The sequence below is a fragment of the Ovis canadensis genome, chromosome 14 (genome assembly GCF_042477335.2).
Source record: "Ovis canadensis isolate MfBH-ARS-UI-01 breed Bighorn chromosome 14, ARS-UI_OviCan_v2, whole genome shotgun sequence".
In the NCBI taxonomy this organism is placed as follows: Eukaryota; Metazoa; Chordata; class Mammalia; order Artiodactyla; family Bovidae; genus Ovis; species Ovis canadensis.
In genome coordinates, this window is record NC_091258.1 from 47,732,891 (window position 1) to 47,748,481 (window position 15,591).

General features: G+C 53.6%; 1 protein-coding gene across 1 annotated transcript; it reads left to right on the forward strand.

Moving 5' to 3' along the window:
- The first annotated feature begins 1,261 nt into the window (after positions 1 to 1,261).
- On the forward strand, positions 1,262 to 10,245 carry CA7 (carbonic anhydrase 7). The gene is made up of 7 exons (XM_069552319.1): positions 1,262 to 1,301; positions 3,858 to 4,055; positions 7,009 to 7,127; positions 8,049 to 8,144; positions 8,248 to 8,310; positions 8,810 to 8,965; positions 9,468 to 10,245. Exons 1-7 carry the CDS (start codon positions 1,262 to 1,264, stop codon positions 9,588 to 9,590), a joined length of 795 nt encoding a protein of 264 aa, XP_069408420.1. The 3' UTR covers positions 9,591 to 10,245.
- Positions 10,246 to 15,591: the final 5,346 nt, after the last annotated feature.

A 15,591-nucleotide genomic window follows, 5' to 3' on the forward strand; every position in this document is an offset into this window, starting at 1 on the left:
CAGGGTGGAGGGCCTGAGCTCCCAGCAGGTGTGCCGAAGGTCATGGCAAGGCAAGGAAAGGAGGGACAAACAGTGAGCTATAAAGAAATAGGCAAAGAGACCTGGCCAGTGGAGGAAGCAAGGAAGAGAAGCAGGGGGTGGAGGTAGGGCCTCATACTTAGTTCCATGGCGGGAGCCAGCTGGTGTTCTGTCGATCTGTCTTTTTAAGTATTTATTTGGCTGCACCAAGTTTTCATTGCGGCACATGGGATCCTTAGTTGTGGCGTGTGGAATCTAGTTCCCTGACCAGGGATCCATAGAACCCTGGCCCCCTGCATTGGGAGTGCAGGGTCTCAGCTTCTGGACCACCAGGGAAGTTCCCTGGGGTCTGTCTGCCTTAATGCCCAGTGGTTAAAGCCCAAACTCCCCACTCCCATTATGAGACCATGGTTCTGCCTAAGCCCTCCTCCTACCCCAGCGCTCCCAGACCCCCACAACCACAGGACTCTTCCCCCCCACCCCGCCCCCTACAAGGGGAGGTATGAAAGAGAACAAGAATCCAGGAGTGAGACAAATTGAGAGTAAAGCCCTCACTCTCTAGCTAGAAGATCTGCAGCAGGAAGTCACCTCACCTCTCTGGGCCTCAGTCTCCTGTTTTATGCAATCAGGCTAATGGAAGTATACCACCCATTGTTGTAGGAAAGCTGAGAGGGTTAGGAAACAGGAAGGATCCGAAGCTTGGCCCAGCACCTGGATCCTTCAAGAAACAGGGGAAACTCCACTCCTGGACACTTGATGGTCAGTGCAATTTGCAGTTTCAAGGGGTCCCAGTCCAAGAGGACTCGGGGCCCAGAACTCAGGTCTCCGGTGGTGGGATTTACCGCCCAGGGACAAGCCTGGGGGTCGGTGGGGTGTGGAGAAACGGAGGCGGCCCTCATGATGGTGTCTTCTCCTCCCCCAGAGGCTGTACACGTGCTGGAGGGAAGGAGGAACAGTGCTCGGCCAGGGTCACGGTGGGGGTGGGGTTTAGGTCCCCTTGACACCCCCCACACAGTCCGCATCTCAACTTAGGGTTCAACTGGCTTGCGGGGTGGGTGGGAGAGGGCAGGGCGGGGCAGGGCCGGCCTCTCTCGTCCTACTGGGGGCTGGGGGGGCGGGTCCCCTGGGAACCGCTCCTCCCGCCTGCCGCCGCTTTAAGAGGCTGCTCCGCAGCAGCGAGCGGGGCCGGAGCCGCAGCCCGAGCGAGCAGAACTGAGCCGAGCCGGCAGGTGACGGCAGCGGCATGACCGGCCACCACGGCTGGGGCTACGGCCAGAACGACGGTAGGCACAGACCCCAGCCAGCCCCCATCCACTGGGACTCGCCCCTGACCCTCCCACCCAGCGGGACCTGCAAGCCCCCTATCCTCCAGGCGAGACGGGGACCCTTCTCCCATCCAGCCCCCCAGAGCCCGGCCCACCCGCCGGGTCAGAGCCCTGGCTCCCCCGCACCTGGCGCAAAGTGCGCGCGGCTCTCCGTCCGGCCCCGCCGCCAGCAAGCCACCCGCGGCCAAGCGCGTCCTGCCTTCTCCTCCGCGCAGCCCCTGACGACCCAGCTCGCTGGGACCTGGGCCGGACACTCACTCACTCATCCCCCCGCTGGAGTGCGCAGCGGGTGGAGGTAGCCCAGGGCAGCTGGGGGCGGGCTGAACGCAGCGCGCTGCGCGATGTATGTGCGGGGAGCGCGCACGGCTGGTGTGCAGTGACCTCCCGGGAGCTGGGCTCCGCGTGGGCAAGGGCGCGGTGTCCCCGGCAGAGTTTGCCCGTCGAAGTGTCCAAGCTTTCGAGTCAGCAGGTATGTGAAGGAAGGGAGCATCTAAGGGCGCATGGATGTGTCTGCGTGTCTGCCTCTGGCAGGGTGTCTGAGCACGTCCCTGCGTGAGACAAGGGAGCCGGTGGCCCACATCAGCCTCCTAGTCTGACCGGGAGAATAGCTCCTCGATCCTGCCTCAGTTTCCTCCTTAAGATGCAGAGGAAGGGAGAAGAGGCACACGGTCAGAGCCAGACCACTTGAGTGTGGGTCTGCAGCAGAGCAGTTCCTTTGAGGCTATTTCTTACCAAGCTGGGGTGGGGATGTGGGATAAGGGTTCTTAGCTTTCCCTGAGGAGCCAAAATCCAGAGGAAACCCAGGCAAGGCAGATGGGGGTGGGGAGAAGGGGAGTGCTGGTGGGAGGAACACCCCCATCCCTACTTATCTGCAGAGAGGCAGGCACTCTGTGAGGGGTGGATGAGGGTCCTGGGTACCAAGTCTGGGTGTCTGGAGGTTACAATTGGGCCAGAGAGAGTTAGGGAGGTGCTGTGGGGTCTTTGCCTCCTCTCTGAGGTCCCAAGCACACAGGAGCATATTTTGAAGGGGAAAACCCTGTTTGGACATGTGAAAGCTAGAGAGAAATTTTCAGAAAAAGGCAACAGAGATCCGCAGGGATGCAGAGAGAGGCAGACAAGGGGCAGGTTGACAGGACACTCCTAGAAGATTCTCTCCCCCCACGCCCAGCTCCTGCTCCCAGCCAGCTTCTGGATGCATTCCCCAGAGTCAAAGTCCCCTGACTCCAGCCTTCTTGCTAGTCCTGACCACCAGCACTGAATGTCCAGTATCGCATTAGGTCTGCCCCGTAGCTGGCCTCCCTGCAGCTGCTGTGGCTCACCCAGTCCTGGGTCACCCAGCCTAGGGACAGTGAGGGCAGGAAGGACAGAGGATGGAGGTGCTGGCATGCGGCATGCTCACAGGACTTCAAAAATAACCCACAGTGGGTCTGGGCCACGCTTCTGAGTCATCCACTGGGGACACAGCTCTGTCGGCACCTGCTGCTGTTTTCTCAGGAAAACTTAAGAAGCCAAAAACGGGGAGAAGCACCAGCCGGCAGTGGCTCTAAAAATAGGCCGCATCTCAGGATGTTCCCCAGGGAGATGCCGAGCCTCTCGGCTGCAGATGGAGTCTCTGGGAGGCAGGTGGTGGGTGCTCGTGGGTGTGCACACAGGTGTGCATGTGTGTGCATGAGCATGTGTTTTGCTGTAGTCTCTTAGTGCAGACCCGGGTTTGCAACAGGGGGTATCTCTGTGTGAGGGTGCCTATGTGTGTGTCAGAGATACTTGGAAGGGCTGCACACTTGCACACTTGTGTTACTGGGCCTGCCCGCTCTGGATGCGGTGAGCTCAGGCCACTGTGCACAGATGTGTGCGCACATGAAAACCTCCTTGGACCTGCACATACCCAAGGAGGGCAGCTGGGGGCAAGGCATGCACACACTGTGTGTTTACTCCCGTACCCAAGTGTGCATGCACACGTGCACAAGTGACCCTCAGTACCCTCATCTGTGAAATGGGAATCACACTTAGCTCTACTTGACAAGGCTATTATGAGAAGCAGATGCATGTCATAGAACCAAAGTGAAGTTGATGTGAGCTTTTGTTATCATTATTATGAATACCGACTGGAACTTGGTCAGATGCAAGAAGAGGCCAGATACCCGGTAGGGTAGGGTCAGGCACCTCGAGGCCCTGGGGACCTCTCTAAACATATGCTGGGTGTTGGGGAGGACCTGCTACCACAAATTGCCCCTGAGCCTGTAGCTTTTGTGTGCTCCCTTCCACGTGTTAGCTCTCTGGATCTCCTATCAGCTATGAGTAGAGAGCTTTGGGGAGGCCATTTCACAGACAAGAAAATGGAGGCTAAGAGGGCAAGTGGCAGAGCTGGGAGTGACTCTCCAGACCATGCGACTCCATAGCAGAGGCTGACTTCTGAAAGGATATAGCACGGAGACCATCCCCCACAGATGCCCTCATCTGCAGCCCTGAGATCCGGGCTGGCCTGAATCCTTGCCCTCTCCCCACCATCTGCAGGCCCCTCACACTGGCACAAGCTGTATCCCATTGCCCAGGGAGACCGCCAGTCACCAATCAATATCGTATCTAGCCAGGCTGTGTACTCGCCCAGCCTGAAGCCACTGGAGATTTCCTATGAGTCCTGCACATCCCTCAGCATCACCAACAATGGCCACTCTGTCCAAGTGGACTTCAATGACAGCGATGACCGAACTGGTAAGTGGTCCCTGCTGGCTGCTGGCCCTCTTCTCCCTGGGATCCTAACCTGATTGGGGTAGGCTCAAGAAGGGCAGAACGCCATGCTGGGAAAGGAAGGCTCCACTTTTCACCAGCTGTGAGGCCTCAGTCTCCTGATGCATAAAATAGGGGGCACTAAGACCCTGTTTCCCTCCCTGGGGTCACAGAGAGGAAAAATGAAAAACCTGGAGTGATGTCTGTAGTGCTGGCATGTAGTAGATGCACAAGAAATACAAATTCTCTTTCTTCTCTTTCATTTAGTTCTTGAGGTCGGGTTTGTTTCCACTCCCTGCCCCATCACTGACCTGCTGTGTGGCCTAAGGCCAGACCCTCCTCTGGGGGTGATCTGGTTAAGCCCAGCAGAAAGAGAATGGAGCTAAAATGTTCTGCGTGCCGGGCCCCTTGTTAAGGTCATAGGCAGTTGGTTTATTCCTCTTAAGAACCTGCCTCTAAGATGCGCTAACAGAAACTTAGTAAGCTGGGGAGGGCCAGAACCTGCCTGGTCCTACTCCAAAGTCTCCAGCCCAACTGCAGCCTCAAATCCCAACCATCTGGGACCAAAGGGAGCCCAGGGGGAGCTTGTGGCAGCTCCTTCCAGGGTCTCTTTGCCCTGGGATTAGAGGGTTCCTCCATGATAAATTCCTAGTCAGGAGGCTTGAGAGTGCTCCTTAGTATAGGGATTTTTGTCCTTATGACCAGGCCTGTGAGGGGTCGAGTGGGACAAAGAGGGAACCTGCTAAAGTTTCTTACATAAGGAAGTGACTGGTACTCTGCCCCTCTGTCTCTGAGCCCTGCCCCCCATACATGTAATAAAAGTACTCAGGGGAACTCAAGTTTCAAATAGAGAATCAAAAGGCAGACAAGAGGAGGAAAGCCAGATAGGAATGATCTTATTTTCTTAGTCCCGAGTTCTCCGGTAGGCTAGGAAAAAAGGAAAGAAGATCAGTTATATTTCTTGCTGCAGAAGGGAGGAAATGCAGCAGATCCTCAGAAGAGAAACACAGCATTCCTGGTACTGAATTCTAAGTAAAAGGCTCTCACCCAGAGCTTTGGGGAGGGACATAGGGCTCTTGATGACATTGTTGTTGTTTAGTCACTAAGTCATGTCCAACTCTTAGCGACCCTGTGGAATGTAGCCTGCCAGGCTCCTCTGTCCTTTGGGATTTCCCAGGCAAGAATACTGGAGTGGGTTGCCTTTTCTTTCTCCAGGGAATCTTCCCAACCCAGGGATCGAATCTGCATCTCCTGCACTGACAGATTCTTTATCACTAAGCCACCAGGGAAGCACCTAAGATCACAGTTTGTGAAGGAGTAGTTTTCAAGTGAACAACCTTCAGAGGGCACTGAGGGCTCGTTTCAGACATACGTAGCTCAGTGAAGGCCACTCTTGGTAGGGAAGGCCCAAGGGAGCATTCCTCTGGACTACGGATCCAGGGGCTCACTTTCTAGCCTGGCTGGGGTTCCCTCCCTTAATAGAATGCCCAGACCTGAGGGGTTAGGGTCCCAGTGGAAAGAAAGTAGGCTTAGGAGTGAGAGAGTTGGGGCTCTGCCACTTCCCAGCTGTGTGACCTTAGGCAAGAGACCCACCTTTTCGAGCCTCTGTGCCACATCTGGCCAGGGGGATGACAATGTGTCCCCCTCTAGGCCACTGTGGGGGTTGATGTCTGCAGAGTGCCTGAACACGTAGTAAGTACACCATGAATGGCAGTGTGTCCTGTGGTCAGGATGCAGAAAGCAGGCTGAGGAATCCAAGCTCAAGGGTTAGGGAGGGAGGCCACTCTCTAAGAGGTTACACTATGGAGTCCCAGGTGGGGCATGCTCGGAAGAATGAGCCTCCACAGTCCATATCAGAAGCTCAGTCTGTAGGCCCTCCCCAGGATGGAGGCATCCTCACTGGGCCTCAACCTAGAGCCACCTCCTTCAGGCTGTTAACCACCCGGCATTGCCATGGACAGACCTGCTGCTCAGGTGAGGCAGGACAGCGAGACAGGGCCTCTGGGCTGTCCCATTATCCTCCTCCTCGAGGGGCCCACAGGGGTCAGGGCCCTGCCCTGGTCACCCATCCTGGAGGGGCCTAGTGGAACTCTGAGCCCAGGGCTGTCACCTGATCCAGGAGCTCACATTCAGGCCTGGTGGGGGCTCCCTCGACTACTAGATCTATTTCAGCTAGAAATTCAATCAGTCCCAGGAGGCCTTGTGTGTGGCCTCTGCTCACTGGGTATCAGAGTAGGAAAGTCACAAAACCAGCATAAAGTGGCCCTGCCAAAGAGGCCATGAGGGCGGGACTCTGGTCAAGACAGGGGCCTAACCCTTGGAGTGGGGACCCTCAGGAGCTGGCCTCTGGACTTCAGGTCCTGGGGAGCCACCAGGTTCTGGGCAGGCAACACAGCCTGGTGATTAGGGCCTTGGGCTCTGGACTTACATGAAGTAGATGCGGGCTTATATCTTTGCTCAGTGCCTTGCTATGTGTGACCTTGGGCAAAGACCTTGCCCTCTCTGTCTCTTGGTTCCTCCTTTATACAATAGGAATAATAATAGGTTCTGTCCTGAGTTACCAGGAAGACTAAAGAAGAGAATCCTTCCGACCCGGCTCTGAGTCAGGGCTGCAGGCATGGGAGGTCTACCGTTAGTGGCGAAGGGGATCTGAGAAGCAACATCCCAGCTTCACCTGGAAAGTGGGCAGGAGTGGGGAGGATGTACCCTGTCAGTACCAGACTCCTCTGCCACCTACAGGCCTCCAGGATTTCTGCCCTGGCCCAGTCAGGGACATAGGGAACTGCGTGGGGACTGATCCAAGTCCACTTAGCCCCAAGAATGTTCCAAATGAAGAGTTTATCTCCCTTCTGGGCACTGCCCTGATGCTAGTACTGCTGCCTTCAGGCAGTGTGGGGTCTCTCAAGGCTATTGCTACAGGTCCCCCTTCTCCCCTCAGTGGTGTCTGGGGGCCCCCTGGATGGGCCCTACCGGCTTAAGCAGTTCCATTTCCACTGGGGCAAGAAGCACGGTGTGGGCTCGGAGCACACGGTGGATGGCAAGTCATTCCCCAGCGAGGTAAGACCTTCCTCTGCCTGATGGGGGAAGGAGTGGGGTACTGGGGAGTCAGGGGTTTGCTAGGTGCCCAATGTGGGTCACTGGAGGGAGTGAAGTCCCCTAGGGGACCTCCACCCACCCTCAGCACAGGGTCTTCCACCTGAAGTTGGCCCACTGTTGTGCTGATCTGTGTGTCCAGAAGGAATTTTCTGAAGGGCAAATCCAGTCCCATTACAGCCTTGCAACAACCCTTCAAGGATTAAGCCTGGCATTCAAGGGCCTGCATGACCTGGCTTTGCCTGGCCTCATCTCACCTTGATGAGGCCACACCTGGCTCTTTCATGTTGCTGTTGTTATTGTTTAGTCACTAAGTCTTGTCCTACTCTTTTGCAACTCCATCACTGTAGTTCGCCAGGCTCCTCTGTCCATGGGATTCTCCAGGCAAGAATACTGCAGTGGGTAGCCATTTCCTTCTCCAGGTGATCTCCTGGACCCAGGGATCGAACCCACATCTCCTGTGTTTCCTGCATTGGCAGGTGGATTCTCTACCACTGAGCCACCTGGGAAGCTTGGCTCTTTCATACCTCGAGGCACTTACCTATGCTGTTCGTTCTGTCTGCAATACCTTGCCCCGAGAGTACCATTGGTACTCTATTCTGATTCTTTGGCCTCAGCTGCAGGATCCACTTCCTCAGGGAGGTGTCACGTCAGATGGTCATTATCTATTTCACAGTTCATGGAGGGCAGGGCTGAGCTCTTTGGTCCCTTGGGGCTCAGGAAAGGGTCAGACCTAGAGCAGGGTTAATGCTATCTTTGACCCACGGCTCCCAGAGGAGCCCCTCCTGCAAGGGGCCAGAAGTCCTGTGGGAGTGAGGGAAACTTAGCCCTGAACTCTCACCTGGGAGGTACTAAGCACTGGCCTGGCCTGTCGTTGCCCTGTAGCTGCACCTGGTTCATTGGAACGCCAAGAAATACAGCACCTTTGGGGAGGCGGCCTCAGCGCCCGATGGCCTGGCTGTGGTTGGTGTCTTCCTGGAGGTGAGGGGGCTACCTGGGACCCAGAGGGCCATAGGAGGCCTGGTGCCACCCCTAGTCCCAGAACATAGTGAATTCTGGGCTCACACTGCCTTCTCTCTGACAGACGGGGGACGAGCACCCCAGCATGAACCGTCTGACAGATGCGCTCTACATGGTTCGGTTTAAGGTGAGACCAGGGGTCGGTGCCCTTGATCCAGAGCAGCCTGGGAGGGGAGGGAGGACCAGGCTAGATCATGGAGTGGGCTCTCCCACTCCTCCCTGCAGCAGACCCTTGCGGAGGTGAAGGGGGCAGGTCCACAGCTGTGGGGCACTACAACTGACTCCTCATCATCAAGGTCCATGGCCCCGCTGCATGCCCAGGGTGCTGTCTGGTTGGGTATAGGATTCATAAGATGCTTATCACATTAATGGTCCTCCGACAGGCAGCACCACTAAGGTTTGTCGAGGGCAAAGAAGAGAACATGGTGCCCTGAGAGCTTTAGGAGCCACAGCTTTCTAATGCAAAAGGATGGGTGATGGCCTCTGGGGTCACAGACATTTGCCCACAGTTTGCATCACTGGGCCGTATAAGCCTAAACCCTATTGACAGAAATGGGCTGGGAGGGTGCTGCTCTCATCCTGGTGGGAGGTCTATGCTGATTCCTGGGTCCCCCACCCTGGCCCAGGGCACCAAGGCCCAGTTCAGCTGCTTCAACCCCAAGTGCCTCCTGCCTGCCAGCCGGCACTACTGGACCTACCCCGGGTCCCTGACGACACCACCGCTGAGCGAGAGCGTCACCTGGATTGTGCTCCGGGAGCCCATCTGTATCTCTGAGAGGCAGGTGAGTCCTCCCAGAGGAGCAGATGGAGGGAGGCGACACTCAGGCACACCTGGACAGCATGACCATAGCAGACCACAGCCTGTGGGCCCACCGTCAAGGTTCCCATTTTTTGCTACTAAATGTTCAGATTCTTGGCTGGGGGTCAGCTTGGTTGTTAGTCATTAGGACCTGGACACAGGCTAGAAGGAGAGATCCCTGGATCCTGGGACCACCCCTAGCGTGCTAGAATCTGAATGCTGCATTTGGAGACGATTCTTAGCTAGAGCGAAGATTGGAACTGGAGCTACATGAACAGGACCCAGGTTCAGAGGCTCTTTAGTGAATAAGTCACTGAGCTTGGGGGTCCCAAACATGAAATGAGTGGGGGGAAGTAGGGACAAGCCCTAGGGACAGGAGGAGAGAGGGGCAGATCTGGCTGGGCAGGGTATGCCAGATGATGTGTCTGGGGTCAGAGGGGACCACAGCTCCCCCATTCTGCCCTGAGTATCTCTTCTGCCTTAAGATGGAGAAATTCCGGAGCCTGCTTTTCACCTCAGAGGAGGATGAGAGGATCCACATGGTGAACAACTTTCGGCCACCACAGCCACTGAAGGGCCGTGTAGTCAAGGCCTCCTTCCGGGCCTGAGCTGTCTACCTGCCCAGCCAGTCACCGGGGCACCATCTTCCCAAGGGCTTCCATGTCAGCAGACACCAAACCATCCTAGGCTCCCTGCCTGGGGTTGCTGTGGAACCTCCTTCAGTTGGCTTGCTCCTTGGCCACGCTGGAGGCTTCTTGACGGGACCCTCAAGTCGGGGGACACCTTTCAGCAGCCCTGGGGACAGGAAGGGACCTGAGCAGAGTGTGGTCCAAGCCTGAGGCTGCCTCTGCTCTCCAAGACCCAAAGGCCCCTGGGAACCTCCTCTTGTCTTCCCCACTGGCAGTGGCAGCAGCCCTACCCCGAGCTCACACTGTGACGGATGAGACCAAACTCTCTGGGGCAAGCAGCTGGCACTCCCAGAAAGACTCAAGCAATAATCAGAAGAGTGGGCAGAGCTGCCCTCTCAGCATTACCTCTTCTGCGGGCCTCCGCTATGCACGCACCTCACTGCCAGGCCATTAAAACCGGGACTCAGCCTGCTGCGGGTGACGTGGCCTTCTCCCTCCAGCCACCTGCTGCCATAGGCAGGCACTGGCTACAGCTTATGTAGTATCTCCCTTCATCCCCACCCAGCCACCAAAGCAACCTACATGACAATCCCTCCGTGCACTGATTAATAAATTCAATCATTCATGCAACAAATACCCACTGAGGGCCTGTGTTCTATCAAGTACCCTTCTGGACATCAGAGAGGCCATGATGATGAGTCAAGCATGGGATGTTGAGAGGGCCTTGGGCACTGAGCTCAGACTGTGATAACTTCATTTGGTGAAGGGATTAAATTCCAACCAGTGTTCCAAGGCAGAGAGATGAGAACAGTGTGTTTGAGCAGAAAGAGCAGAGGTGCCAGCTCCCAGGTGAGAGCCCAGGGTGTCTGTGGAGTGGAGAAGCACCAGTGGGGCTGGAGGCCTGGGGGAGAGCCTGGGACTCTCTCCAAGGCTAGTGGAGTCAGGAAGGATCTGAAGTAAAGGGAGGGTGAGGCCAGATGTGCAAAGGGGGAGATCCCTGGGGAGTGTTGGGGGGCAGGCAGGAGTGGCAGCAGGGGGAGATGATGGCCAGCAGCCAGGAGAAAGAATACAGGGTGGTGAAGCCTGGGAGCAGGGGGCTGAATGAGAGAGATTTAGATAGCATTTAGCTATCAATGAGGGAGGGGGGTGGGGGAGTGCAGAGTATGTCCCTGGGTAGAGAGAGGTGACATGAAAGCCTGGGCAAGAGGAGACCAGGAGGGACACACAGCTTTTGTGGGGCCCTGGAGAGGAGTGCTAGTAAGGAGTGGGGTGTTGGGGTCTGAGCCAAGAAGAGAGGTAGAGGGTGGAGGGAGATTTGGAGCATCTTCATTCAAGGTGGTAGGTGAGGCCGAGGGGCAGGAGGGAGAGGGTACTCAGTGAGAGATCCAGCCCAGAACCAGGGCACAACCCTGGAGAGATGCTGCTGAGGGGGAAAGCCACAGAGTGGGGTCTGAGACACCTAATGAGAGTGTTTGGAAAGGTAAGGGGGGGTGGCAGATGGCGGGTCTGAGGAGTCTGAGGCAGGGTGGGGCTGGGGTGAGAGAAGCGATCTCTCAGGTTACAAAATTTAAAGAGGCACGCACCCTCAGGTCCCAACCCTGCATCTGAATGATATTGAGAGTGCACGTCTCCTTAAACGTGCACCTGAAGTGCCTTGCTGGACTCACCGTAGTCCCAGCCCAAGTCCAGAAGGGTTGGAAACCCAGCTATCGCTGCACCCCAGATGAGCCAGAGCAGGGAGGATGGTGGACAGTGGGGGCACTGGGGAGTAGGGCAGGGAGTGAAACTGGGACAGCACATGTATGCCTGAGGTTGTGAAGGGAGAGCTGAGGGGATGCAGGGTCAAGGTTTTTGGAGAGATGGACCAGGGCACGCCTGGGAAGGAGGCATGTTCAGGATGTGCCTGAACATCCTTGGGAAGGAGGCCAACCTGCAGGTACTGGCGGGGCCAGGGGTGCATCCGTGTCTGCTCACTTTGGCCATAGCTTGTCATGGTCACTACACCAGGAGGGCACTCCAAGGTCATGGGACACCTCCGGGCTTTGGCTGAGCCCATGAGGAGAGGGCGGAATTGGGCCTCAGACCTCTAGCTTCAAGCCCAGGGAGGCAGGAGAGGGAGAGGTTTGCTCTGTTGACAATCCCCCTTTCCACTCTCATGCTCGGGGCGTACCTCTCCCCAGTGTGTCGGGGCATAAGGGGAACAGGTCTCTCGCCAAGGGCTGCTCCTGCACAGGGTCAGACCATTTTACTCCTGCAGGCACTCCTGGCCTCATCTAGGGACCATTTTCTCCCTCCACGTTGATGATGGTTAAAGGGATGGTGTCTGGAGGACAGCGTTTGCTCAGCTTGGGGGAAGTAACGCTAGTAATGGCCCTCTGAAGGCAGGTAAGGGGCTTGGGGCAGGTGTCTGACTCTCTCCCTATGACCCAAGAGCTGTCATTACCCCCATGTTACAGATGAGAAAGATGAGGCTGGGGGAGGTTAAATAGGCATGTGGTCGAGCAGAATTTGAAGCTGGATTTGTCCGATAACCCGCCTGCTATTTGCCAGAGCAGCTGGGCCCGAGGGAGGGAGGGATGAGCATAGCGGTGGCCACCTGGAGGCGGTACAATAGGCCTGATACCACCGGCCCTGCCAGAGCTCTTGGCCGGCCTCCCAGGGATGGCGGCACCACAGGCCTGGCGCTGCGGAGGACTTGAGAAATGGGAGCTGGGTTTAAAATAATTATCCCAAGGCTGCCAAGATTCCTCACGCCTTTCATCCTTCCACTTAATTCATTTTTTAAATTTAAAACTATTTTAAAACCAAAAGTGGCCTCCTTCTGCTAAAATTACAGTGCAAGCTTTGACCCTATTACATGCAAATAGGATCCGCCAGCTGGATCCCAAATGCTTCCAGCAGACCTGACCTCAAGGGCCACAGGACTGGGTCCTGAATCCTCATCCGTGGTGAGATTGCCTCCTGGAGGCACTGCTAGGCACATTTAGGGTACCCAAGACAAGATGGGCTCTGCTTACTCCCAAGACCCCAGAGACCCCTTCCCAGGGTAGCCAGGGTGACCCTCTAACAGATCTGGACTGCAGGGCCCAGGCAAGTGGCCACACCATGCCGAGCCTGTGCCCAGGCTAGGGAGCACAACCTTCCCCTCGAAGCACCTCCTGGGCTCCAGAGCATCTCCCTTCTCTTGGCCTCACCCCATCTCAGGAGGTGGGGTGGCTGTGAAGACCCAGACTGCCAAGAATTTGCTCCCAAACCTGAAGTCATTCTCTACATCTGTTGCCTCAGGGGCCAGGGAGGGGGGCCCACTAAGGGCTGGCCAGGAAGGACCGCTAGCCAGGATGCCTAACTGTGGGGAAAGTGATCTGAGGCCTGAGTGGCATTTGGGAACGGGGACAGAGGTGGGTCTGAGGCAGAGGATGCAAGACAACCCGACAGAGTGGCTGGCAGGGTGACACCCGGGAGGGGCCACACTGTGGTTCAAGCCTACGGCACCTGGGGCAGGGCAGAGGCTGGCCCGCTGCAGTTGGAACTGGGGAGGCAGGTCAGTTAATGGTATCTGCTCAGGCTGGCCATCTTGGGGAGCCTCCTGTGTCCATGGGTCACAGCTTCAACTCCAAGCCCACCCTCAAAGGCAGAAGATACTGCTGGTTGGTTAAGATTCCAAGGAGGAGGGGAACATGACTCTTTGAGCATGGAGGGTTCTAGTATTTGTCCCGCAGCCAAAGGGCCTGAGGAATGCACCCTTTTGGAGTCCTCTCTGCTCACAAATTCTAAAGCAGATTCACTGACTTCCACACTTGGGCTTTGCACCACACATCACTCAAGCCCTCTGATGCTTGTGTCCGCCTCTGTAAATGGAAATGATATAATGTCAATTTCATATGTAAGTAAAAATTTTCTAGTAGCTCTATTTCTAAAAGTAAAAAAAGTCCAAGGTACAGCGATCAGAAAAGAAAGAGAAATAAAAGGAATCCAAATCTGGAAAGGAAGAAATAAACCTATCACTATAGCAGATGACATGATACTTGACTTAGAAAATCCTAAAGAGATCACCAAAAAACTACTAGAACTCATCAATAAATTTGGTAAGGCTGCAGGATACAAAATTAATATACAGAAATCAGTTGCATTTCTATACACTAACAATGAACTGTCAGAAAAAGAAATTAAGAAAGCATATCAAAAAGAATAAAACCCCTAGGAGTAAATCTAAGGCAGTAAAAGATCTGTACTCAAACAACTATAAGGCACAGATGAAATAAATTGAAGATGGCACAAACAGACGGAAAGATACACCATGTTCATGGCTTGGAAGAATTTATACTGTTAAGGTGAGCATACTACCCAAAGCAACCTACAGATTTAACGCAATTCCTATCAAAATACCAGTGGCATTTTTCACAGAACTGGAATGAATAATTCTAAGATTTGTATGGTAACACAAAAGACTTCCAAATAGCCAAAACAATCTTGAGAAAGAAGAACAAGCTAGGAGCATCACACTCCCTGACTTCAAACTATACTACAAAGCTACAGTATACTCCACACAGAACAGTATGATACTGGCACAGAAACAGATTATACATCAATGGAACAGAATAGAGAACCCAGAAATGAACCCACACGTAATGGGCAATTAATCTATGACAAAAGAGGCAAGAATATACAGTGGGAGAAAAGACAGTCTCTTCAATAAATAGTGTTAAGAAAACTGGACCATTACTTGAAAAAGAACTGAAATGGATGATGATGCCCTCACATAATACACAAAAATAAATTCAAAATGGGTTAAAGACTTTAAAATAAATCCTGAAACCATAAAAATTCTAGAAGGAAACAGAGGCAGTACTTGCTTTAACACCGGTCTTAGTAATATTTTTTTTATATATCTCCTCAGGCAAGGGAAACAAAAGCCACAATGAACAAGTGGCACTACATCAAACTAAAAGGCTTTTGTACAGTGAAGCAAAATATCAACAAAATGAGAAGGCCACCTACTGAATGGGAGAAGATATTTACAAACACTATATCCAGTACGGGGTTAAGATCCAAAATATAAAAAGAACTCATACAACTCTACATAAAAAAAAAAAAAACAAAACAAAAACAAATAGCACTTCCCTGATGGCCCAGGGGCTAAGAGTCTACCTGTCAATGCAGGGAACATGGGTTCAATCCCTGGTTTGGGAAGATTCCATAGGTCATAGGGCAATGAAGCCCACATGTCAGAACCAGAGAAGAGCCCCCACTCACTGCAACTGGAGAAAGCCCATGCACAGTGAAGACCCAGCACAGGCAAAAAGTAAAACCAAATAACCCAATGGAAAAATAGGCAGAGGATCTGAACAGACATTTTTCCAAAGAAGACAGGCAGATGACCAAGAGACATCAGAAAAGATGCTCAACATCACTCATCACCAGGGAGACGCAGTCAGAACCACAATGAGATATTACCTCCCATTAGTCGGAATGGCTATTTCAAACAGACAACAAATAAGTGTTGGCAAGGATATGGAGAAAAGGGAACCTTCACTGCACTGTTGATAGAAATGTCAATTGGTGTAGCCGCTACAGAAAATCATATGGAGAGTCTTCAAAATATCAAAACTAGAACTGCCATTTGATGCAGCAATACCACTTCTGGGTATTTATCTCAAGAAAATAAAATTTACTACTGAGAAAACATTTATGTACCCCTATGTTCATTAGTTATTATTTGTAATTGCCAATATATGGAAGAAATAATTTCATTTATATTTAATTGAATATTACTCAGCCATAAAAAAGAATGAAGTCTTGATTTGCAATGATGTGGATATGGGCTAAGAGATATTATTCTAAATGAAATGAGTCCAAGAAAGACAAATACTGCATGATTTCACATATATGTAGAATCTAAAAAGCAAGGCAAGTGAACAAACATGAAGAAACAAAAACAGAGTTATAGATACAGAGAACAAACAGATGGTTGACAGAGGGG